This window comes from Gekko japonicus, unplaced genomic scaffold, assembly GCF_001447785.1.
Source record: "Gekko japonicus isolate JY-2015 unplaced genomic scaffold, Gekko_japonicus_V1.1 scaffold399, whole genome shotgun sequence".
NCBI lineage: Eukaryota > Metazoa > Chordata > Lepidosauria > Squamata > Gekkonidae > Gekko > Gekko japonicus.
In genome coordinates, this window is record NW_015175981.1 from 65,430 (window position 1) to 92,394 (window position 26,965).

At 45.6% G+C, this 26,965-nt stretch overlaps 1 protein-coding gene across 1 annotated transcript; it reads right to left on the bottom strand.

The window, feature by feature from the left end:
• Positions 1-3,840: 3,840 nt before the first annotated feature.
• On the bottom strand, positions 3,841-23,793 carry TTC22 (tetratricopeptide repeat domain 22). Its single transcript, XM_015426240.1, has 7 exons — positions 23,236-23,793; positions 20,540-20,595; positions 13,699-13,814; positions 6,723-6,841; positions 5,824-5,985; positions 5,342-5,494; positions 3,841-4,383 (listed from the first exon to the last, which is right to left on the bottom strand). Exons 1-7 carry the CDS (start codon positions 23,791-23,793, stop codon positions 3,853-3,855), a joined length of 1,695 nt encoding a protein of 564 aa, XP_015281726.1. The 3' UTR covers positions 3,841-3,852.
• Positions 23,794-26,965: the final 3,172 nt, after the last annotated feature.

Here is a 26,965-nt window from a genome sequence, read left to right on the forward strand (position 1 = left end):
TGAGTTGATGGTATATTCATGGTTGGTGACCCAACGCAAAACCCCCAAGGAGCCATGATTCAGAACCATGTTTTTGCTGATGGTGTTGCCACAAAATCCTGGATCCATGACATCTGTTGTGTAAGCTGTGGCCATGGCCATGATATTGATTTGATGGTGTGTTCATGGTGACTCGACACAAAAACCCTGAGGATCCACGAGGATCCGTGCTCTAGAAACACCATGATTCAGAACCATGTTTTTGCTGATGGTGTTGCCACAAAATCCTGGATCCATGACATCTGTTGTGTAAGCTGTGGCCATGGCCATGATATTGATTTGATGGTGTGTTCATGGTGACTCGACACAAAAACCCTGAGGATCCACGAGGATCCGTGCTCTAGAAACATGTTTTTGCAGAATGGTGTCACAACAAAACTGTTAATCCATGATTTTTGTGGTGCAAGCTGTTCCCATGGACATGATGATATGTGATTTGATCGTATGTTTGGAGTGACCCAATGCAGAAACACATGGAGGATCCATGTTCTGGTTTCATGGTGTTGCCACGAAGCTCTTGGATCCATGACTTTTGTGGTGCAAGCTGTGCCCATGGACATGACATTGACATTGATTTGATGGTGAGCTCATGGTGACCCATTGCAGAAACACTGAGGATCCATGAGGATCTAGAAGCATGTTTTTGCAGAATGGTGTCACCACGAAGCTGTGGATCCTTGATTTTTGTGGTGCAAGCTGTTGCTGTGGATATGTTATGTGATTTGATGGTGTGTTTGGGGCAACCCACTGCAAAAACCCCGAAGATCCATGAGGATCCGTGCTTAAGTACCATGTTTTGGCTTCATGGTGTTGCCATGAATCCATGTATGCATGACTTCTGCGGTGCAAGCTGTGCCCATGGACATGATATGTGATTTGATGCTGAGTTCATGGTGAGCCAAGATAGAAACACTAAGGATCCATGAGGATCCATGCTTCAGAACCATGTTTTTCAAGCATGGAGTTGCCACAAGGCCATGGATCCATGATCTTTGTGGTACAAGCTGTTGCCATGGACATATTATGTCATTTTATGTTGTGTTTGGGTGACCCATTGGAAAAACCCCAAGGATCAATGAGGATCCGTGCTTCAGAACCATTATGTGGCTTCATGGTGTTGCCATAAAGCCATGGATCCATGACTTTTGTGGTGCAGGCTGTTGCCATGGACATGATATTGATTTGATGGTGTGTTCATGGTGACCAAACACAGAAACCCTGAGGATCCATGAGGATCCGTGCTCTAGAGCTGTGTTTTTGCAGAATAGTGTTCCTCAAACTCTCTTTTTGCATGCCTAATTCTTGTCTTACATTTCTTTTGCCAGAGCCTGTGGTTCCTTTTGTTCGACTCACTGGGGCAGACCTTCCACTTTTTAAAATAAGCCTATTTACTTTTATTCAGGACTAGGAATAAAGCCCATTGTGGAAACAAATACAACGAGCTCTAGAAAAAGGCTCTGGGTGGGTGCCCTGGCCTTGGGCACTCAGCATCAATTTGCTGTTGTCGATCTCTAGGTGACAGCTGGAGAGCTCTTAAAGCTCTGGTGCTAATTCAAAGTGCTGGGGATGTGTTGCATTCTGGCAAGGGATGCTGTGAGTGTAGAAAATGAATTATCGACAGAGTAGTGTTTTGGAAAATCTTTAGGAACTGTTTGGTCCATTTACCATGGGGCACCCATCCAGAGCCTCTGGCACTTTCTCACTCTGCTGGCATCAAAACCAATTTAAGGTAAAACAGAGATATGGAGACTTTCCCATCCTCCTTTGCATCAATCTGTCTTTGCTGGCAACCCTAGGCCTGCCAGCACTCTCAGGGTGACTTCATGCCTCCTGACTGGTATTACTTCACTAGCCCTGGCTGCTTGCTCCTGTTCAGCCGGAACCTCCCTATGGAAGTTGCCTGGGTGATTTTGGCCCAGCCCCAGACTTTCTGCCTAACCTACCTTGCAGGGTTGCTGTACAGATCACAAAGTGGAAGAGGAGAATGAAGTAAGCTGCTTTGCTCCCCACTAATGAGAAAAACAATAGTGAACACACCTGCTAAACTTCTTTTAGGCTTGCCTGTCTTTAACCTGGCCTGACTAGGTGGTATGTCTGACAACATCTTCATGTGAAAAATCAGTTTATCACAGAGTATACCCTCATGAAGGAGCTGTATCCGTTCCCAGTATAATAAATGAGTTAGAAACATGACTTGAGATTGCACACATGTGTCTCTTTGAGGAAATATTCAACCACAACTTGTAACATTATCATTACAGTAAACTGAAAATACAGCCTTTTTTATCAGAAATGAATAAACATATTCACAATAAAAAATAAACATATTTGTTGTATTCAGAGATTACATTTTTATATGTGAAGTAAAACATTTAATGTGTATACCCTTAAAAAGATAATGTTTGATGTAGTCCTCATACTGTTCACTGAATTTTTCCTCAGATCACACTGTTGGATCAGGCCATGGATTGTCACAGGAGCAAGTTATAGGCTTCAGTGCCCTTGCAGGCACACCTGCCTTTTAAGCTTGAAGGATTTCATGCCTGTGGTCCTTTTACAGATGAAACAGGAGCCTGCCCTGAAAACACCCCGTTCCCATACCAAGAATTTCCAAGCCTGAGTCTTTGCTTCCTCCACTAGTGTGCATTGTTGAAGATTCTTTACTCACTGTACATGTGTCCTGCACTAACCTCCAAAGTATATATTTACATTTAAAAATAATATTAAGAACATTTAATCAATAGAGTGTTTACTCTCACAATGTATTTGATTATACTTATCGCAGAATAGTCCAGTGTTTCCTCTAAGCTGAGTTAGTGTGAGCTAGCACACAGTTTTTTAGCCTCTGGCTCACACATTTTTGTCTTAGCTCAGAAAGGATGGCTCCAGAGCAAAGTAATTTATGCAGTAGCCAAATCACCTGATCACAACTTTAATGCCGGTAGCTCAGAAAGTAGAATTTTTGCTCACAGGACTCCACAGCTTAGAGGGAGCATTGGTTGCAATACAAACATACAAAGCAATGTTCTTAGAGGGCGGAATGAAAGGAGAGCAGTACATTTACCTTTGGTATCCATGAAAGTATGTAATATTTACATGCTTGTGCTGTACATACTAAGAAGATCTACTCTGGGCCCCCTGCCTCATAGATTTATCTTCTAGAGAGCCCATAGAGTGAGAGTTAAACAAAGAAGCAACTCACATTAAAAACACTTTACATTTCTTCAAAGGACAAAACAGGCATACCAATAACAGAGGTACCAAAACTAGTGTTTATCTGTAGTAAATAGGATTGAAGTATACTATAAAACCCTCTCACATAAGGGGAACAGGTCTGCATATGCTCATCTCAGTGCCAAGTTCACAATGATCTGATTCTTCTAACGACAGAAATTAACTGGGGAGGGACCTCAGCAGGGTATAATGCCATAGAATCTACTGCCCAAAGCAGCCATTGTCTCCAAGAGAACTGATCTGGGTCATCTGGACATCAGTTTTAATAGCTGAAGCCCGGAGGATACGAGGCAAAAATAATTGAAAGTCCAACAATGAGGTGATATTGTCTTTCTTAGAAGGATTAAACATCCACATTTCTGAGTGAATTAAAAATGGCAGGTGACATTTATGAGTATCAATCCACATACCTCAGTTCTTCTGTGTATACAGCAGCATACTCTCCAGAGAGTACCTAATTTTATTACACAGCTCTCCATAAAAATAGTTTCTCTGCCAAACAAAGTTAATGAATTATTGTACTAAAAGAACAAACTTAGTGAAAACTTTGTTTTGTACTGTGACCCAGAAACCAGCTGTTCAAAAAGAGAGTGAGCGTTCATTCAGTTTGCCTTTGTTAAAGTCACATTTCATTGTTTCAAAAAGCAGCTTCACCAGCTCAGTCTTCCCTCTGGCTACCATGGCTTTCGACAGTTCAAGCACCTCAGCTGTGTAATGACGGCACACCAGCTTAAGCTCCAGCTGCAGTCGCTGCTTTGGGTATTTTCCCTCAGCCTTCTTTACCCAAAGCTCTACCTCCTGCATCAGCATCTCAGTGTTCATCCTCTTCTGACTGAACAAGTTAAGCAGTGTTTCCATCAGACACCGGAAGCTCTCCGTATAAACAGAACCCACATCATCCAACTCTATTGCCTGCTTGAAGCATTTAAGGGCATTCAGCTCTTCATTTTTGATCCGTAGACATTTTCCCCTCAGTAACTGGATTTCAGGTAGGACATTCCCCAGGTCCAATTCCATAGCTTTGGCAAAGAACACAAGGGCAGTATTTAGGGCATTTTCATCCACTAGGAAAAGTTCCTGCATGGCATCGACTCCCATGTAATAATAGATCTAAAAGAAGAGCAGAAAAAGGGGGTTGGAGGGTATGTTAAACTTGTGAACTCTGGCTTAGTAACTTTCTGGAGATTTGGGGACTGTGCTGGGAAGGGGAGAGTTTGGGGAGGAAGCTCAGCATGGGTACAATGCCATACAGTCTCCTGTCTGAAGCTGCCATTTCCTCTAGGATAATTGATCTCTGTATTTGAAGAAAGTATCTGAACTAAGTCCCTATTAGAATATTTTTTTAAAAAATTGGTGGATTCAAATGAAGCGATATGTTATCTTTGATATGCAACATTGAGGCTTAATGTAAATCAGCACTAGCAACCATTGAAGTCTATTAGGACAGCAAAGCTACAAAAAGCATATAGGCTATGGTTTGTGTCTACTGGAGAATTTTGGCAAACTGAATCATTTATGGCAGCACAGCATGATTTCTTCACCTTCTCCCGCCTTTTGTAGCCCCAAAGCCCCCCTGAAATGCTATTTCTGTGGGTCCGAAACCCTCCCCAGAGCAACATAAGGGGAGAGTCAGAGTTCTGAAGCAGGAGGGGAGAACTGGTGACCCCCCCTTCCATTTGTGTTCATCCTCCAGTAGATCCAAGCCGCTATCTAGTTCCTGCACTTGCTCCATAATACTTAAAGTGTGCATGAGTCGCCACAGAGTAGGGGGCCATATCCTGGAGGGGTGGACTTGATATTGTCTGCTAACCCTATATTGCTTATCCCTGAAGAGATATATTTCTTAGGTGTTATTTATGGTTTTAAATGTCCACAGTCATGCTGATCATTTGGCCACTTTGACTACATTTTTGCAATATCCCTGCTGGGACATAAGTGCTCCATCAGTATTCTACTGTCTCTTGGAATCACAACATAATATCCACACATTATTGTCCCTGTTTCTAAAAATATAACAAGGAAGTATAAGCAATGAAAAAGTCTGAAGAATGTGGATGCCTTCACTTACCTGGCCGAGGTCAAGGTATGTCTTCAGGCATGGATGTACCTCCATGACACTCTCAAGATCAGCTTTGGCATCAGAGAGGTTTTTCTGGTCTGGCATTCCTCCCAAGCCCATCTTTACACGTTCCAGGTCACGCAAATATAGTTTAATTAGCATCTAAAAACAGGGATATTAAATCATTGGCTTCTTTGCTTTTAATGTCTCATTCTGTGTTTTCCCTAATAAACCTACCAACACTGGAACCCCAAAGAGTGCTCTCATTGGGACAAGACACAAAAAGAGGCTCTTTTCCTGAGATGTGGATCTGTGGCTAGCCAGAAGCCAATATAGCTGATACTGTCAAAGCAGGGATTGACTGGACCTCCCAGAAAGCACAAGGCTACCAGGAAAAAACTGCTTCTTTTGAACTTTACCACAGACAAAGCTGTTCTCTTCAACAACACTGGTACACCAGGAAAACATTATTTTGAAAGCATGTTACATACCTTAGCACGCATACAGTATGCTTGCCAGTTGAGTGCTGGGTCTGGCAGCGCATCTAATGCCATGTTGCAGACAGCCATTGCCATCTCTTGCTTACCAAGGAAGTGGAAGATTTTTGCCAGACGGTTTAGAACAGGTGGATTATCTCTTGCTATTTCTATTGCCTTCAAAGCAAACACATCCACAAGACATTTTTTTATTAGTGATTTGTCAACTGCTGTATGGATTAGCTGGTTATAAATAGGAGAAATTTACTTGGTTATGTTCACATAGTGGACACAGCTACAGATTATGAACCTTAAAAGGACTAATAATGAGTGAGAACTGGATTTGGGATCATGTCTACTTTGAAGCAGAAAATAAATTAATAAAAGAGAAGAAAAGTCCTCATATTAACAGGGTAAGTAGCAATACACAAGTTGTGACGTACAATTTGAGGTGTTTTGTTCCTTTGCCATATCTGTACAGGAATTTTTAAAAATGGGAGATATCACTTCTGAATATCTGAACAAGTGGGGTTTTTTTAATTGTGTAATGATTACAGGAATGTTTGCACAATTCTCTATAAACTTTTACATTTGGCTGCTGAAGAGTTTTGTTGACATGTCTAGATAAAGATTTAAGCTGTATTTAGCTGCATTGTTTCTATTAATCAGCTGGTGGAAGTATGTTCAATAACTATAGTCACACGGGCGAGTTCCTGTTTTGCAGCATGCAGGGGAGTCTATTTGTGTCATGACTGTATACACAGGAACAGCAATCCCTGTCATCATAGCCCACAGTATTTGCTTCATTCTGTTTTTTCTCAGCTCCTCCAAGCCCATGTCCCAAAGTAGAGGAATCCTGGAATGCTGCTGGTTTGAATGGCCATTTTCTCTGTGTCACAACAGAGTAAATCTACCTTTCCAAAGCAGTCAAGGGGCCCCTTCTCAGAGTAACCACAGTCCTGAATGCCCACAGGAGTAGTTGAGAATGTCTCTGTCCTTTCAAGTAATATTCCAAGATAACACCAAGATAGAGCTAAAATGAAAAGGAAAATAGCATTCAGAGTATATCAAGGCACAAGAAAATTATTTAGAAATTTCACCTCTATGGGTATAACGGTCGAAAGAAATCTCAAACTAAATACGGAGAGTTATGGTGGAAAAGATCCCTGAGAGAATTTTATATCCATGTAAGGAAAAATAAAAGGGGCCGTGGTGGCTCAGAGGTTAAGACACTGAGCTGCAGACCGGAAGGTCTGTAGTTTGTCAATTTGAGACCCTAGTGCCATGTGACAGAGCTCCTTTCTCTGGCCCCAGCTCCTGCCAACCTAGCAGCTCGAAAGCAAGAAATTGCATGTAGATAAATAGGTACCACTTTGGTGGGAAGGTAACAGCATTCCATGCGCTTCAGCGTTTAGTCATGCTTGCCACATGACCATGGAAATGTCTTTAGACAGCGCTGGCTCTTCGGCTTGGAAACGGAGATGAGCACCATGCCCTAGAGTCAGATTTGACTAGCTCTCGAGCAAGGGAAACTTTTTCCTTTAAGGAAAAAATAATATATCTTCCTTCCCAGCTGAGGATACAAGCCACTTTTGAAAATTAACAGCAGCTTGACTCACTGGCTGTGAGAGTTACAGCAAGATGAACAATAGGAGTGTGTACATGTTTGTGTGTAAATAGCTCTTCTGCCTCAAGGCCTCAAGGCGGAGGACGGCGCGAGGAGTTGAATGGGAGTGGAGAAGGACTGCCGGGCGCTGTGAGACAGAGGCTGCGGACAGGCTGTGGTTCTCGGCCTCTGAGCCTGTGGGTTGGAAGGAGCCAGCTATCCCTTGAAGGTCCAGGGAGACCGGCCTGCGGCCAGGGAGAGGGCGGAGCACCGGAACTTTGTAGAACAATGACGAGGTGCCCCTGGTGGTGGGCCTGCAGTAGACCAGCCAGAGTTCATGACTGGGCAGCTGGTGTCCCTAGTGGAGGACTTGTGGAAGATCAGTCAACAAGTGGAGAAACGATCCCACTGGGCTCCCTGGCTTTCCCTGATGGACATGGATGCAGTTAGGAGGACTGAACCAATCGTGGTAGTTTTAGTGGCTAGTGATGAGTGGCTGGATGCATGAGTGAATGAAGTAATGGAGGAGTTTTCTGCTTAAGGGGTGAATGTTGAGGTTGTGAGTGCCAGGTAGATTATTTTAAGTTCAGATCATGAGCTACTCATTGCAAAATTCAGACTTAAATTGAAGAAAATCGGGAAAACCACGACGCCATTCAGGTTTAACCTAGATCGCATCCCTGATGAATATACAGTAGAGGTGAAGAATAGATTCAAGGGTCTGGATTTGATAGATAGAGTGCCTGAAGAACTATGGACAGAGGTTCGTGACATTGTACAGGAAGCAGCAATCACCACCATCCCAAAGAAAAAGAAATGCAAGAAAGCAAAGTGGCTTTCTGATGAGGCTTTACAAATAGCAGAGGAAAGAAGGAAAGCGAAAGGCAAAGGCGAAAAGGAAAGATTTACCCAACTGAATGCAGATTTCCAGAGAACAGCAAGGAGAGATAAGGAGGCCTTCCTGAATGAACAGTGCAAAGTAATAGAAGAAAACAATAGAATGGGAAGGACTAGAGATCTCTTCAAGAAAATTGGAGAAATCAAGGGAGCGTTCCATGCAAAGATGGCCATGATAAAGGACAAAAACGGTAGGGACCTAACAGAAGCAGAAGAGATTAGGAAAAGATGGCAAGAATACACAGAAGAACTATACAAGAAAGACCTCGATGTCCTTGACAACCACGACGGTATAATCACTGACCTCGAGCCAGACATCCTGGAATGTGAAGTTAAATGGGCCTTAGAAAGCATTACTAACAACAAAGCTAGTGGAGGTGATGGTATTCCAGCTGAACTATTCAAAGTCTTAGAAGATGATGCTGTTAAAGTGCTGCACTCAATTTGCCAGCAAATTTGGAAAACGCAACAGTGGCCACAGGATTGGAAAAGGTCAGTATACATTCCAATCCCAAAGAAGGGCAATGCCAAGGAATGTTCAAACTATCGCACAATTGCACTCATATCACACGCTAGCAAGGTCATGCTCAAGATCCTACAAGCTAGGCTTCAACAGTACGTGGATAGAGAACTACCAGAAGTACAAGCTGGGTTTCGAAGAGGTAGAGGAACTAGAGATCAAATTGCCAACATTCGCTGGATTATGGAGAAAGCAAGAGAGTACCAGAAAAATATCTACTTCTGCTTCATTGACTATGCTAAAGCTTTTGACTGTGTGGATCACAACAAACTATGGCAGGTCCTTAAAGAGATGGGAGTACCAGACCACCTCACATGTCTCTTGAGAAACCTGTATAAGGGCCAAGAAGCGACAGTTAGAACCGGATACGGAACAACTGATTGGTTCAGCATAGGAAAAGGAGTACGACAAGGATGTATACTGTCACCTTGCTTATTTAATATATATGCAGAGTACATCATGCGAAATGCTGGCCTGGATGAATCACAAGCGGGAATTAAGATTGCTGGGGAAAAGATCAACAACCTCAGATATGCAGATGATACCACTCTAATGGCTGAAAGTGAAAAGGATCTAAAGAGCCTCTTGCTCAGAGTAAAAGAGGAGAGCGCAAAAGTGGGCTTGAAGCTCAACATCAAAAAAACTAAGATCATGGCATCCGGCCCCATCACTCCTTGGCAAATAGAAGGGGAAGTCGTGGAAGTAGTGACAGACTTCACGTTCCTGGGATCCCAGATCACCGCAGACTGTGACTGCAGCCATGAAATTAAAAGACGCCTGCTCCTTGGGAGGAAAGCGATGGCGAACCTAAACAGCATGATAAAAAGTAGAGACATCACCCTGCCAACAAAAGTCCGCATGGTCAAAGCAATGGTATTCCCAGTAGTCATGTATGGCTGCGAGAGCTGGACTATAAGGAAGGCCGAGCGCCGAAGAATAGATTCTTTTGAACTATGGTGCTGGAGAAGACTCTTGAGAGTCCCTTGGACTGCAAGAAGAACAAATCAGTCAATCCTCAAAGAAATCAACCCTGACTGTTCCCTGGAAGGCCAGATAATGAAACTGAAGCTCAAATACTTTGGCCACCAAATGAGAAGGGAGCACTCACTGGAGAAGACCCTGATGCTGGGAAAGATTGAAGGTCAAAGAAGACGGGGACGGCAAAGGATGAGATGGTTAGACAGTGTCATCGATGCAACGAACATGAAATTGAGCCAGCTTCAGAGGACGGCGGAAGACAGGAGGGCCTGGCGGGAGATGATCCATGGGGTCGCGAAGAGTCGGACTCGACTGTGCGACTGAACAACAACAAGGCGATATAGGTTGCTGGCACGAATTAGTCAATTGTAGTGTCAATTGAGTGATATAGCAGATTGTGGGATTATTTGTGTAGGGTGGGAGGGAAGTGGGCTATAGCAATAGCATTAGGAGATCAACTGTTTAGCGTGCTGTTGGTAGTCTGGTGCTTTGGCGTGGACTGGCCGTTGCAATGATGCTAACACAGCAGATTCTGGTGCTCTTTGGGAGGGGAAAGAACAGCGGTGGGACCAGGTGGAATGATAAAGGAAGGAAACTGAGAAACAAGAGGGCTCGGTGTCCTTCCAGTCTGCGTCCCATCCCAAAGGATGTCAGCAGTGGGGCTAGGATTAGGAATCCCCCCTCCGTCATTGGTGCTGTGCAACGCCAGGTCCATTAATAACAAGACAACAGTCCTTCGGGACTTTGTCATAGAACATCAAGCTGACCTGGCGTGCATGACCAAGACCTGGGTGCGGGAGGGGGAGACCGTAGCGCTCTTCCAGCTTGCCCCACCGGGGTTCTCGGTCCTGCAGCAATCACGGACTAGGGGACGGGGGGGGGAGGAGTGGCGATGTTCGTGCGGGAGGCTTACTCCTTCAGGGCACTCCCTACGTTGGAGATTGCGGGCTTGGAGTGTGTCAGCCTGTTGCTGGAGGCCGAGGAGAGTGTGGCAATCTGGCTGGTGTACCGGCCGCCTAACGCACCGGCCAGTTGCCTGTTGTCCCTGCTGGAGGCCGTATCAGGCTGGGCGTTGGAGCACCCTAGGCTATTAGTCTTGGGTGACTTCAATGTCCATGCCAATGACGCGGCCTCCAGCCGGGCTACGGACCTAGTGACGTCCATGGCGGCGCTGGGACTCTCCCAATGTGTATCGGTCCCTACGCACCAGGCGGGGCACACGCTCGATTTAGTCTTCATGATGGGGATTACAGTGGACCGGATCACTGCTGATGCAGTGCCATGGTTGGACCACTATGCCCTGAAGGCCCGTGTGAATGTCCCGCCCCAACCCTGTATAGGCGGCGAGCGGATTTTAGCTCGCTCGCGGAGCCAAATGGGCCCGATGCGGCTTCAACTGGCTCTGCGGGAACTGATGCCCCCTGGCGGTTCATTGGATGAGCTTGTGGATGACTGGCATAGTCGACTTTCCACAGCCATCGACGTGATCTCTCCCCGGCGCCCTCTGCGCCCTCGCTCTAGGCTGGCCCCCTGGTATACCCAGGGGCTGTGGCTGATGAAGCAAGAGTTAAGACGGTTAGAGAGACGGTGGCGCCAAGCTCGTGACGGGGCTACAGGAGCATCCTATAGGATGTTTATGAGATCCTATGAGATGGCAGTCAAGGCTGTGAAGAGGGATTTCTACGCAGCCAGGGTTGTGTCCGCTAACTCTCGCCCGGCCCAATTATTTAGAACAATTCGGTCCTTGACGGCTCTGCCACAGGGCAGACAAAACAATAAAAAATTGGATATTGGCTGTGAGGCTTTTGTGAGCTATTTTGCGGATAAAGTCTTGTCGCTCCGCTGCGACCTCCCCGCCACAGTTGAAACAGATAGTGAACTCGAGGCCCATTGTGCGTCTTCGGGTCCGGGTTTAGAGTGCTTCGACCAGCTCAGTCTGGAGGAAGTCGACAGGTTACTCGTATCTGTATGCCCAACCACATGCGACCTTGATCTGTGCCCCTCCTGGCTCATTAAAGCAGGCCATGAGAGGTTTCGAGGTGCCTTGAGGGAGATTGTTAACAAGTCCCTCTCGGAGGGGCGGTTCCCTGAGGCACTCAAGGAAGCGATGGTCCGCCCTCTCTTGAAAAAAACAACTTTAGACCCGACCGAATTGGCCAGCTATCAGCCGGTGTCCAATTTGCCCTATTTGGGCAAATTGATTGAGAAGGCGGTGGCGTTGCAGCTACAGGGTTACCTAAATGACGCTTCTGTCCTGGACCCATTCCAGTCCGGTTTTTGCCCGGGGCATGGGATGGAGACTGTTCTGGTTGCTCTGACTGATGACCTCCGTAGACATCTGGATTGAGGCGGTGTGGCGGCGCTGTTGTTGTTAGATCTGTCGGCTGCATTTGATACGGTTGACCATCAGCTGCTGGCCCACCACCTCACCAACATGGGGATCAGGGGGCTTGCCCTTCAGTGGCTTGCCTCGTTTCTCCAAGGTCGGGGACAGAGGGTAATGTTAGGGGAACGGCAGTCCCAGAGGCACCCGCTTGAGTGCGGGGTGCCTCAGGGGGCTGTACTTTCCCCGATGCTGTTTAACATATATATGCGCTCCCTCGCCCAGATTGTCCAGAGGTATGGGCTGGGTTGTCACCAATATGCGGATGACACCCAGCTCTATTTGATGTTGGACAGCCAGTCGGACTCCAACCCAGAAGATCTGCACCGGGCCCTGCAAGCTGTGGCTGGGTGGCTCAGGCTGAGCAGGCTGAAGTTAAACCCGGCAAAGACGGAGGTCCTGTGCTTGAGTCGGACCGGATCGGGGTTAGGGCTCCCACTCCTGACCTTCGATGGGGCACCTTTGGTGCCAGCTTCGGAGGTTAGGAGTTTGGGAGTGCTCCTGGACCCCACCTTAACGATGGAGGCCCAGGTGGCGGCCACTGCCAAATTGGCCTTTTATCATCTGCGGCTGATAAGGCAGTTGGTTCCTTTCCTTGACCGCAATGACCTAGCTACAGTGATCCATGCGACGGTCACCTTGAGGCTAGACTTCTGTAACGCTCTCTACATGGGGCTGCCTTTGTCGCTACTCCGGAAGCTACAGCTGGTGCAGAATGCTGCGGCCAGGTTGTTGGTGGGTGTCCCGAGTTGGGAGCACATCCGACCTGTGCTGAAAGTGCTGCACTGGCTGCCAATAGCATACCGGATTCGCTTCAAAGTGCTGGTGCTTACCTTTAAAGCCCTACATGGCCAGGGTCCGACTTACCTGAGGGACCGCATTTCCCCATATATTCCCCAAAGAGCACTTCGGTCGGGGTCACAGAGCACTTCGGTCAGTGACCCCGGGCCCTAAGGAGGCCAAGCTTGCGGCAACGAGGGCCAGGTCTTTCTCAGTGGCGGCTCCTACCTGGTGGAATGAGCTCCTGAAAGTGATCAGGGCCCTGCGGGACCTTGTACAGTTTCGCAGGGCCTGCAAGACGAAGCTCTTCCGCCAGGCCTATGAGTAGGAGCCGCCACGGCCACTTGTACCACCGCCCTTTACAGAGAGAGACCGTTAGGGTGGCCGAGTAACACCTTTTCAGCACCTAGCCTTCCCCCCTGCTACGCAACAAGTGAGGAGTTTTTAGGTGCATCCATTGTATTGATTTTAATCTGTTTTAACATTGAACTTGTATTATATATTTTGTATGTTGATTGCACTCGGTGCCTTGTTGTGAGCCGCCCTGAGTCCGTTCGCGGGGAGGGCGGGGTATAAATACAATAAAATAAATAAAAAATAAATAAATAATTCATTCTTGTAGCTGAATAGCTTAGTTTCCTAAGTTGCCTGTAATAGTTTTACACAACCTGTCAAAGATGTGAACTACACAGAGAGTTGTTGTCATACTGCAAAGATTATTCTTACCTCTGTAATTTAAATTAGAAGACTTGAGGACTTCTTGAAGCAAAACCAACGTCCTGTTGAAGGCTGGCAACCTTTTATCTTCATCATTACCATTGTTCAGCCACATTCCATCCAATCTACAACAGAGAGGGAACTGCTGTTTTGTTTCCTTCTCCACATGTGTAGGCATTTTATATTCTAATAGTGAAGTCAGAATATCTTTGGATACTTAAATTCAGTAACTGGAGTTGTGAATGGGCAAGACAGATCTTTCTACAAACCTGGAAAAGGCCCCAGGCTTGCAGAAAACTGTGAAATCTTTAAAAAATAAAAATAAAAATTGGGTGGGTTAAAAAATCAAAAAAATGATAAAAGGAGTTCCTGCAGCTTTAACCAATGGATTCCAGGCCCGTAGCCTGTGTGGGTCCGTCGGGGCCCGGCCTCCCCACGGGTTTTGTGGGCCCCCTCCCCCAATCCTCTGCTCCCCCCTCCTACCCCCTCCTGGGCCCTCGCCACGGCCGGAGCACCCATAAGGTGGGGTTAGACCTCCGCTCTGGCTCCGCTCCTCCCAACTCTAGGCATCCACCCCTCCCCTCCCAGCAATCATAAGGCGGCCCTCGCCGGTGGCCTCTTTGCCTTCAGCACCCTCGACGGATGGCCCTCAGCCTATGACTTCGACAACTCTCCCGTCCTGCAGGACTGGGTCACGGCCACCGACATCAAAGTGGTCTTCAGCTGCCTCTACACCTTCGGCGACGAGAATGAGGATGACTCCGAGCTGGCCCGTGACTCCTACTACTACGCCGTCTCCGACCTGCAGGTGGGCGGCCGCTGCAAGTGCAATGGGCACGCCTCCCGCGCTGCATCCGCGACCACGAGGACAATCTCGTCTGCAACTGCAAGCACCACACCGCCGTCCCCGAGTGCGACCGCTGCAAGCCCTTCCACTATGACCAGCCCTGGCAGAGGGCCACCGCCCACAAGGCTAACTCCAGGTTGGAAAGTTCCTGAAGATTTGAGGGGTACAGCTTGGGGAGGGTGGGACTTGAGGAGGGGAGGGACCTCAGACAGGTAGAATGCCATAGCCTCCAAAGCAGCCATTTCCTACAGGGAAACTAGCATTGCCAACCTCCAGGTGAGGCCTGAAGATTACCTGGAATTACAATTACCCTCCGGATGATACAGATAGTTTCCCTGGAGAAAATGGCCACTTTGGTGGATGGAGCCTATGGCATTATACCCTGTTGAGCTCCCTTTCCTCCCCAAACCTCACCCTCCCAAGGCTCCACCCCCAGATCTCCAGGAATTTCCCAAACTGGAGTTCTGGCATCTTGCCAGAAGCAGAGCTGACCCAGCTGAGCTCTGAGAAGGAGCTGGAAATAGAGCTGCTAGAGGGGTGAGTGGGGGTTTTTTACTTACTTTCAGCTGAGGCGATTTAGCTGAGAGGGTACTGTGTGGGGTACTGTGTTTGGGAGTGTGTGGGTGAGTTGTGAGTTGTTGCAGAGTCCTGGCTGCCTGAGATAGGGTGTGAAAGGGTCGTTGTTTGACTGTAATTGAGTGACTGGGTGAATTTGCATAGCTGCAGGCCACACCCTCTTCTGAGGGGAAGCTTCTATTTAAGGCAGCACTTTGCCAGAGGCACGAGCCTCTGGTGAGAGCCAAAGGGTGAGGCTCTTGGCCTGTGGCTCTTGGCCTAGGGACTCTTAGACTAGGGGCTCTGTAAGAAGCTCAGGAAGAGCCAGAAAGCCAGGCCCTAGTCTCCTTGGGTTCCCAGTAAGGTAAGTAGACTTCTACAGGGAAATCAAAGGGGATTATATATAATTATTGTTTTAAAAAAGCAATTATGAAGCCAGAATGCCCGCAGGAGATTGGGGGCTATCCAGTGTTTTGCACGGTCACATGTATGACTATCTGCCCACTGGACAGAAGTCTTGGGTGTGTACTCGGTGCAAGGAGCTCCTGAGGGGTGAGGGGTGACATGATCGAGGTTTATAAGATTATGCATGGGATAGAGCAGGTCGAGAAAAAAGTACTTTTTTCCCTTTCTCACAATACAAGAACTCATGGGCACTCCATGAAATTGCTGAGTGGTCGGGTTAGAACTGATAAAAGGAAGTACTTCTTCACCCAAAGAGAGATTAACACATGGAATTCACTGCCACAGGAGGTGGTGGCGGCGGCTACAAGCATGGACAGCTTCAAGAGGGAACTGGATAAACATATGGAGCAGAGGTCCATCAGTGGCTATTAGCCACAATGTATAGATAGGAACTCACAGACTGGGGCAGGTGATGCACTGTATGCTTGGTGCTGGGGGGGCAACAGTGGGAGGGCTTCTAGTGTCCTGGCCCCACTGATGGACCTCAGCAGTCTCTTTGACAGCTGCTGGAGCAATGTAACTGTAGTGTCTGTATGATCAAATCATGTCTTCTTGAAGAATTACTCCTTGAGAGAGCTTCCGGTTGCCGATGAGAGCAGACACAAGTTACCTAGCAGCTCGCTTATGCTTCATTCCTTATAGTCTTTAAGGGCTTTTCAACGCCCTCCAAGGGTTCTTTTGGAGGAAGAACTCAAGCAAAAAGCTTTCTTCAAACAACAGGCAGAACAGGCAATTCTGTCTGTGAATTTTGAAGCTGCTTTGAGGCAAAGACTGTGGAGGACACCCAACCCACAGAAGGGCAATAGCCGAGACAGCAGGAGCCGACAGAGTCAACAGCAAGACGCTCCAGTGAAAACCTACTAACCAAAGCTAAGTATTGCTTAAAAATATCTATGCACCCAATCAGTCGCAAGAAAAATTCTTTGAAGAACGAAGAAAACTATTAATAACATATGAGATGACGGAAATATGCTTAATAGGGGACTTCAATGCAGAATGGGACAGGAAAAAAGATAGAAAAACTCATGCTAAAAACAAAAACTCAGGAAACATATTGCCAAAACAGTTTTATGAAACAGTCAAAGAATATAGCACGGTAGATGCTTGGAGAGTATGTAATTCAGAAAAAGAGGACTATACATTCTACTCAAATAGACACAATTCATGGTCTAGAATTGACATGGCATGGATTTCAACAACATTAGTAACAGATATAATGGAAGTAGAAATACTTCCTAATACCTTTGCTGATCATAGTAAGATAATATTAACTTTTTGAGTCAAACCCAAGATGCTAAAATGGAGAATAAATAAAAACCTAATAAGAGATAAAAAATTTGCCAGCAGAACAGAAGATGAGATAACAGACTTTTAAAAAAGAAATATACAAAAGGGAATGGCGATAGAAACAGTATGGGAAACTTTTAAAGCCTTTCTAAGAGGCTGGTTTATAAATCAAGAAGCTTGGAAAATAAAACAAAGAAGCAAGCAATATGATGAACTGACAAAGCAAATTAGGAAAGAAGAGGATAAATTGAAAAAGCACTATAGATAGGATATCAAAGTGTTATGGAAAGGCTAACAAAAATTGTTGGAAATGTAAGAACAATGTTGGTACCTTTATGCATGTTTGGTGGAGAAGTGAAAGAATCCGAAATTATTGGACTAAAATATGTAAAATATTAAAAGAGATTACAGGACTAGATATACCATTTTTACCGGAGATAGCCCTACTAAATATGCTCCCGAATAATTATAGTAGCGAGAACAAATACTTAATAAGTTACACTTTCACTGTGGCAAGAATCTTACTAGCAAAATACTGGAAAGGAGATAAAATTCCCTCCAAGGAAGAATTGTTGGATAGAATGTTGTCATTAGCGGAGATGGACAGATTAAATGTACTTTTGCAAGGAAAGGAATATGAGATATTTGAAAAAAGATGGTTAGAGAAGATAGAAAGTGACTCGTAATGATAAATGTATTGTATTTGAAATGTTGATATGTGTGATAAAAACAATAAATAAACAGTTAAAAAAATTACTCCTTAAGGGTCTTAAGGCATGGTCAGGAAAGCATTTGCCCAGGGTCATGGATGTCCTTGTGGATATTTAAATTACATAACTTTAGGAACCAGGTGTATGTGATACCAGCATGGCCAGTGTGGTGGGTTACTACTTAATGGGTGCGTTCAGACGCGCCGTTTCAGCCGGCATAAACTGTACCGGTTGGAACCAGTGCAGTTTATGCCGGCTGAAACGCGATCACTGTCTTCAAGTCTCGCCTTCCCACCACCGCCGGCGGGAGGTAATAGATTGCACCAACCGAAGCTTGCAGCCGCACTGCCTGGTGGGGCGGGTAGTTCTTATAAGCCCCAGGCTGCGCCAGCCCATGCCGTCAGGTGGCCAGGGAGAAAACTACTGCACCCAGAGTGCCTCCGTCCTGTCGCTCCACCGGGGAAGATGCCTCTTCTTTGTACTGCGAGGCTGGGATGGAGAGGGATTGAAAAAGGAGTTTGGGGGGGTGGGGTGGATGGGGGTGGGATGATGGGAGACGCCACCTTTGGGAATGGAATTTTGTTCTAGATTTGGGGGATTTACACCATACACTTACCTCCCTCACAACGGAGCCCATCGCTGTATGCCCGCATGATGTGGGCGTCGGCGTTTTTTTAAAAAAACTCAATTTGAGCATGCACATAGGCAGCCATCCATAGAATGGCGATCTTTGCGCATGCTCAAAACACCCCGTCTTACATTTAAACTTTAAAGGTAAGGACTTACCTTTAAAGTTTAAAGCCCAAACTGGCCTCCCTGAAGTCCCGGACTCCTCCGGAAAGTTAAACTAAGGGCCTTTTCTTTTTTAAAAAAAACAAACGCCGGGGCGAAGCTTCGCCCAAGCGCATATCGGCAACCTAAAAAAAAAAATGGTGGGGGAAAATAGCTGAGAACACCCATATATAAAATCTCTTGATGTCTTTGATCTGATACTGATTGGTTCACAGTTATATGTAGAACCAGCTGCTAATCAACACAGTATGACTTTATTTGGAAATAATTAAAAACTTAAGTTTCTTGCTACATGAAACAAGCTTGAGGGATCCTTGGTCTTGGGCACTCCCTCCCTTCTTCTGTTTGCACTTAGTCAGCTAATGAAATTCTGCTTTTGTGGCAAATCATAGTTAGTCATTGCAAGTGAATTACGGTTTTTGGTTGCCCTCTTCCACACAAACCAGGATCCAAAACATGGTCCTGTTTTGGAATCCTAGATTGCAAGGAAGACGTTTTGGCAACTATAGTTTGCCAAAAAAAGGTGGTCTTTCATTAGTAGGCTGTGTGTGCAGTGATGAGGAGAGAGTATGTGAATCTGAGGATCCCCACAGTTGTGCATGAGATAACAAACCATGGCTCATTATATTTAAACCACATCTATTCATAATATAGTGGCTCAGAATTTAAGCAGTGGGGGGTAACCCTATCCTTATATTTTCATCATCAACAGTGAGCTCATTCTAAATAAATAATTTGTTATGTGCAGTGGAACTTCTAGATTTATGATTCATATGTTCTAAATGGGTTGGGTTCTTGAATGATTCCTCATCAAAGAACAAATAGTTACCTTTGAATTTATACCTGATATGATCTTGACTGTGGCCCTTTGAACCAAAGCTATAGGGCACTGTCCTAGACATTTAGTTTCTCGTCTGACAGTAAACAGAGGCAATACTTTGTAAATGAATTAAAACAAGTATTTTCTTTAATGAATACCTGAATGCTTTAATTTGCATGAGCATTGGTTGAATATATCCATGAAAAAGTAGAATTAATTTATTTTATCCTGTAGTTCTTGAATTAAGTAAATTACAGTACAATCCTAGTGCCTGTAAACTGCCTAGAATAGCAACTAAACTCTACATTGATTGCTGCAAATGTCTACCTTCTGTCCCCACAACTAGTAGGTACTGGCTGGCTCAACAGTATTTCCTCTCTCGGGAGCTAGTAGTATCTCCCACAAAGGTGGCACAGGGTAATTATGCACAGTGTAGAAAGCAGGTTCCTTTGGACATATGCTAGCAGAATATCACCATGATATTGGCTTGAAGACATGCCAGTGTGATCCCACAGGTAAGTGGGGGAAACAGAGCTCTTCTGGCAAATCCAGCCACTCCAACCCTTACTACAACTACCCAAACACTCATCACCACTTTTGCTTACAGGATCACAGCTACATGGATCAGCCCAAACAGAAACTTCAGACGGCAGATGGTTTAAACCCCTTTTCTCTAGAGTCACCCCGCAGGGGTGGTACGATCTTTTCATTGTATTCTATGGCCCCATAGAATACAATGGAAAGATTGTGCTGCTGCTGCAGTACAACCCCTTTTTTGCTTTAAACCCCTTCTCTCTAGAGTTGTGCCACAGGGGCGGAGAGGCTCAGGGGGAAAGGAGGGCATGTCTGCCCACCTCTTCTTCCTTCTCCAGCTAGCCCGCCGTGGTGGGAGGTGGGCAGATATGCCTGGGTGACATGCCTGGGTGGCTTTCCTGCCCAATCTTCTCCAGGTACCCCGCAGTCGCAGGGCACCTGGAGAAAACCAGGCTGGGAAGTCAGGCATTTAATTCCCCTCCTGGGGGGGGGGGCCTGGGCTCCTTACTGCCAGAGTGCCGCTCTGGGGTGCTCCAGCAGGAAATGACCCCTGGTGGTGCCCACTGCTTAAGCTCACTTGTTCATTATTGCTTCTGTGGAACATTACACACTGTCCTCATGTATCTTTTGGCTCTTTCTAGACAACTCTCCAACAGGAGCAGAACAAGAATAGGACCCCATTCATAGTGCAGTGCCAGTGACCTGCTGAGCCTACCACAGACCAACTGCTGCAGCAACAAAGTGAATTCCACCATACAATCAAACTACTTCTAATTGCCCTACCACGGTCCTTTGAGAGATGATCTGATGGCTGCCTTTCTTTTTGGAGTCCCGTCTTACCTGATGTGCAGTGTGGCCATAGTGAAGTACCAGCTTCTTTTCTCCTCCAAAGGGATCTGCAATAAAGAAAGGTCAGTAGAAAAGGAAGAGCTGCATTCCTGCAAAAAGCTTTGTGAATACAATAGTTCCATGAAACCAAGCATTCCAGCGACTGGTCCTGTTCTCACTATAGTCAGTAATACCCTTCTTGAAGTGCAAGCTGTAAACATGAGGCAGGATCCCAATCTTTTAAGCAGGAAATATGTAGTGAATTTCATCACATACAGTCAGAACATCAGCTGCTAATAACTGATGTTCTTTACAACAAGGCAAAAAATTAGCAGCAGATCATATTGCCTTCTTTTTCCTCTTTTAGGGCTTACTTGGAGTCAGTCTTACCAAGACCTTTATAACAGCAGTCTTTATTTGTGGCTGAATAAAATTTTCCCATGGTAGGTGGAACAGGCAGAGTCATTTAAAACATGGTTGGATATTGGTGTTTGCTTCACATGAACACACATGAAACTGTCTTATAGTAGATCAGTCCATCAAGGTCAGTATTGTCTACTCAGGTCCCTGCCACACGGGGGGAAAAGAACCAAAAGAAACACGCAGCGGCGGGATCACATTGATCCCGAGCCGCGGCGCATTCCCTCCCCGGCCGAGTTCGGCCGGGAGCCTCGATTGCTCCTGCAGATGAGCGCGCCGGCGATCTCACGGCCGCGCTTGCTGCGGTGCTTCAGGTAAGTCCTACCAGTTAGTAGGTTCTTTTTTGCACCACATTTTCATTCTGAAGGGATGGATCGGGAACGGGTGCGCGCCGATTCTCAGATGTTGCAGTGGGATCGCGCCCATTTGCTGCGCCCCCGATCCGTCTCTCTTCCGGGCCAAAACCTCCCATGTGACCGGGGCCTCAGACTGGCAGCAGCTCTCCAGAATTTCAGCTAGAGGTCTTTCACATCACCTGTCACTTGATCCTCTCCACTGGTGATGCCAGGGATTGAATCTGGGACCTTCTGCATGCAAAACAGAGGCTCTTCCACTGAGCCACAGCCCCTCCCAAGGAACTGTTCGAGTGTTCCCTATGTATACAGTGATTACACTGCTTTGTGCAGTTTCACAGATACATCTTTAAAAATGAGCAAAATGCATGACAAGAGAATGGTGTGCAACTTACAAAATATGTAGAACACACTTGAAAGCAAATCTGTCATTATTTGGCCAAACTGCAACAGAAAGGCTGCAGTCCTTGAGGTAGAGTTTCTTGCTGTTATATCTGAAAAAGTGAGCTCTGTCTCTGAAAAGCTCATCCTGAAATAAACATTGTTTATCTTTAAGGTGCCACTGGACTTCTGTTTTGTTTTCCAACAGCAGACTACCCTGGTTACCCACCTGGCCAGTCCTATGTACATTTACTTAGGAGTAAATTCCATTGAAACAGGCAGGATTTACTTTTAAGCAAGATGAATGATCTTCACTGAAATAAGGACTGCAGCCATGGCTGAAAGATGGAATTTTCTCAACTTACAGAAAGGTTGAGCTCTGAACAACTTGTGTAGAGCAATTTTTTTATTTGGCCTTGCCAAAATGGCAACTACACCACAATAAATTTTTAGTGTGGCTTTTTAAAATGCTTGTTCTTGGTTCTTTTCAAGTCTTAAGAAGGTTGCATGTTGACCATTGAAAGATAATCACTGCCCAGCCTCAGTGCTTCAGCAAACAGAGTTCCCTCCCAGGCACCTGCCCTTTCTGTGGGTGATTCCCGCAAGAGAACTAAACGCTGGGCATACAAAAGGTTGCACCTTTGTTTAGATAGCAGACAGGAACCAAAAAGCATCTACTCTGAACACTGAAACTACTAGAAATTGGTGTAGGGAGCTTGGAGGTATTTATTGATCCATTAGCAGCCCACATCTAGACCCATCGTCCTACATTTTCCCCAGTTGATCAGATATCCTCTTTTTAGAGGAAATGTCCTCTTTTTTTAGTGTCCATCCTATTGGGCTCTCTTTAAAAAACTGATGAAAATAAGATAACTGGTTATTGGATTCCCAAGACTCCTGAACGGTACCTTCTCAATTTGTGGGATCATTGCAACGTTCCCAAGGTAAAACAAGATTTTTTTAATGTTAATGTTAACTGCTGCTAAATGTGTTATTCCTTCACACTGGAAATCAACATCAATTCCATTGCTGCAAGAATGGTTCATAAAATTGTGGGACCTATTTATTCTGGACAAGATTACAAACAATTTAGATAAGTCTAGAGTTCCCTCAAATCAGTCCAGTCTTCTAGGGAAATGGTACCCCTTGTTACACAAGCATTGGTCAGGCATCTCAAATAGTTGTTATGTACTAGACAAGAATCAAATCCCTCTTCTCTGCTCACATTGAATGAATTGTAATTATTCCTTTCCGTGTTATATTGAAGGTTCTAATGCTAATTTATATCTGTTAAGATGTGTGTGATATTTGGAGCTTTGTTTGTATTTATCTTTTGCTGTTCTTTGTTGATTGCACTCCATTCTATTGTCAATTTGTAATATTGTTATATTGTTCAATAAAATTAAAAAAAGAAAAAAATAATGTCCTCTTTGTATTTGCAAGATATTTGATTCTACCACTGAGCTACGACCCCTCATTATCTGTCTGAACCACTTTCCTCCCCACCCTGCCCTGAATAAGATAGAAATGTAAAAGGTGTGATTGCCTACCGACCTGCTTCCCATAAGCAAGAGCCTTCCCATAGAGAGCAAGGCCGGCTGTCAGTTTCCCCAGCTTCTCTTCTTCACTCATCAGTCCAACATCAAATGCATATGCATAACCCTGCTCTGCCAAGCACCGGGCAGCTCTGAGCTGGGCATCCCCTGGAGGCTTGTCATCGGAATCCAAGCCCATGAGGTGGGAGAGTCTTTTGGTGCACTTCGCCACCTCTTGCTCATTGTTTAGCCGGTCGTACACATAGGCCAGATTGGCCCAGGCATTCAGATTCTCCAGGTCCTCCTGAGTGATGTGGAGGAAAATCTCCTTGGCATGCTCCACGTCCTCCAGGTAGAAAGAAAAGACTCCAAGGAGGCTTCTGATGGCAAACTGCTGGGTGCCAGTTTCAAATTCTAATTCATAAGTTAAGCTTTCTCGTTTTAGCTTCAAGTCTCTCCCTTGAAAATGCATAGGTGAAGAGGATTCAAAATTCAAGTTCATATCAAGGTGAAAGTGACCAGGAATATAATCCATCTCATCAATGAGCGTATTAATATCCACCTCGGGTTCTTCCATTTTCCCACTAAGAAGAATATCAGCCGCTCCAGTTTTTCTTAAACAACTTGTCTTCGCTTCCCTTTGACCTCCTGTTCCCTCATGGTATGTTTGCCTTTCCACCTCCTCCACCTTTTTCTTTACCTGTATTTCTGGTTTAGCCGATTCATGTGGTGACTGGAAAGGGTTCTGAAAGGGAGGAGCACAACAGAATGTTTGTCATCACCCTGCCAGCCTGCTGTTCAGGGTTGTCATTTGTGCAGTAAATGACAGAATGCTAAGGCCAGACAAAGCCCTGGGTTGATCGATCTTCCTTGTTTGTCAGTAAGGGGCAAGGCAGCAAGACCTTGCGGGATGTCACAGTGTACGAATAGTACAAAGATCAGCCTTGTGATGTCATAAAACATTCATTAGCCTGCAAAGTACCATAAGAACTCTGTCTTTGAATTGTATTTCAGAGTTTATTAAAGCTACGCCTCCTAACATGCTTTTCAAAACAGGCTAACCAGAGAGATCGTAGATCACACTTTCTGTAATTCCCACTCCATTACAACCAATGCTTAAGAACATTTGGAATGGACTAAAATACTGTGTGTTACAACAAGATGCTGTTGCATGCTCTTTCCACGGAGAGAAAAGAAGTTCTAGGGTTTATGCTGCTTTGCTACTTTCTGTTTTGTATTTTGTTGATTGTTGTATGTTTTAAAAATATTGGTATGTCTTCCATTATGTTTGTAAGCCACTTCAACCTTTTTTGGAGGAAAGCAAGCTATAAAATATAAATAAGTGAATGTTTGTGTGACCACTAGGAATAAGCAGGATTTATGCACAAGCGAAGTAAGCTACAGTTTAGTGCTTCAGATTCAGAGGGATCTCTAAATAAATAAAGGGTGCATTCAGACGGGCTCTTTAGTCCACTTTCGGCATGCTTCAGTAACGGATTTCATATCCATGTTCACACACCCAACATCTGCGCACCGTCCCCAGCCGTCGCTTTCTGGCTCAACCCTCCTTTAAAACGGAGTATTTTGTTACCAGGTCCCCAAGTGGTGTTTTCCTGATTCTCCGGTTCTAGCCACACTTTTCTGATGTCTGATTGCTCCTGCGACGTTGAGCCACTTCTGCTCGGAAGCCCGAGGCTTCCGCTCTTCGCCTGCCATTTTATTTTAGCGTTGGCAGTATGCGCAAAGGCAGAGCTCCGCTCCCATGTTATTAAAAACAATGTTTAAACGGTGCCTAGTTTTGTTGGTTAGACGAGTTCGGGATCTCACGGAGGCCAGTTTCGGGGTAAAAGTTTAAAGGGAAGTGTTACAGCAGTTGGGTTAAAGTGGAAATCGCTGTTCTGCGCACGTGCGAAAATTTTAATGGCCGCCTGTGCGCATGCCCAAACTGAAATAAAGAAGGGAAAAAAATACCAACACACGCTCCCGTGTGTGGACGGCGGGGAGCGATGTGGCTGCGCAGTAATCCGGAACAAGGAGGTGAGTGTGATCGTGATTCTCCAGGTTAAACATAACGCATTGGGACCGGAGCAATTTAAACCGCTCTCAGCACGCCGTCTGATTGCACCCAAAAAGTACTAAAACGGAATAAATTATGATTTTTTGGGCCCCTTCAATGTGACACAATTTAGGGCATCAGCATATCTTAATCTAGCCCTAGATGAGCACTAGCAATATTGCTGTCTTTTTAATATTCATTTTATTTGCAAATATATAAGCAGACAGCCTCATCCAGCAGGGAGCACAGCTGCTAACTTGCAGAGGCTGAACACCAGTTGAGGTTCCTCCCTGTAAGTTCTCAGTTCTCTTTACCCTTTTCAGAACTGCAGAACCTGCTAGAGATGGGCACAAATCACAAGCCGAACCACAAACCAATACACCATTTTGTGAATCTAACAGGTCCATATTGTTTTGTGAGCAATTTAAAGTTTAAACCCCTACTTTCTGCTCCCTGCAGCTTTTTGCAGGGAACAGAAAGCAGAGGTTTAAATGTCTCTCCACTGCTCAGTTGTTTGGTTTAAATGGCCCCCTGCTTTCTGCTCCCCACAGCTTTTCGTGGGGAGCAGAAAGCAGTGGGTTAAATGGCTCTGAGCCATTTAAGCCAAAGAGCTCTTTTTTGTGAAGATCTCTTCACAAACTGCCACAAACTGCATCAAAATTTGTGAAAGTTCATGGCAGTTCTTTCAGTTTGCAAATATTGCTTCACAAACCACAAACTGCCCAAAATTCATGATGAACTTTAGTTCATTAGCTGGTTTGTGCCCATCCCTAGAACTGACTCCAAACTGATTCTCAGCCTCTTCATAAGTTCCAGGGACTGTCACTTTCCCAAAGCTCTAATAGAAGCTTCTGAAGGTTGGTTTCTACACCTTCAGGGAAAACTGAGCCATTTACAAGGAACATTAAGGTTCTTTGATTAACAACCCAAACTATCAACTGAGAAAAATATCTGTTGATTATTTCTAGCCATTAGCAAGGGATAAGATTAACAAAGAATGGTCCATCAGCAACCTTCTGTACCCATCATATCTAGTAGGTGCTTAAGAGAGTGTGGTGCAGTGGTTAGAGCTGAGGTGTTGAACTAATTTGTCCCATCCCTACCACCACCACCCATGATAGGTGGTGAGACCGGTCCCGGCCGGTCCCTGGCTCAGGATGGGAGGGGGGTTTGACCCTGGCTCTCCCAGATCCTCCACTGCCACTTCTCATCTCTCTTGCATTTCCCACACAAGTGGCAGGGCGGAGAAGAAGGCCTGATGGAGAGGCTGTTTCCGAAACCTCCAAAGTTCCTCCACTCGCTTCTGGGGCTGGGAGGTCTTTCCCCTCAGAGCAGCATGCACAAGATAGCCCAGTTGCCTCCCAATCCATGGGCCAGCCCTCCACCTCCTTTCTCCCCTGCTGGCCCCATCCCTTCATCGGCGAACCGCTGCTCCATGAACCTGCTCTTGAAAACCCCCTTCATGGTCACTGTTTGATGTGGTGGTGGCAATGCCGGCTGTCTGGCTCCGCCCCTTCATTGACTTTGCCAATTGTTGCTGAGCTGTGTCAGAGGAGGCGGGAGGGAAAAAACACCACATCTCCTCTTTCTCTGGATTCACTGCCATTACCCCCACACTATTTCACCTCAGCCACAAAATCCTGCCCCCTAGCAATTTCCTTTCTATTTCTTAACAGCTTCAACCACACACATT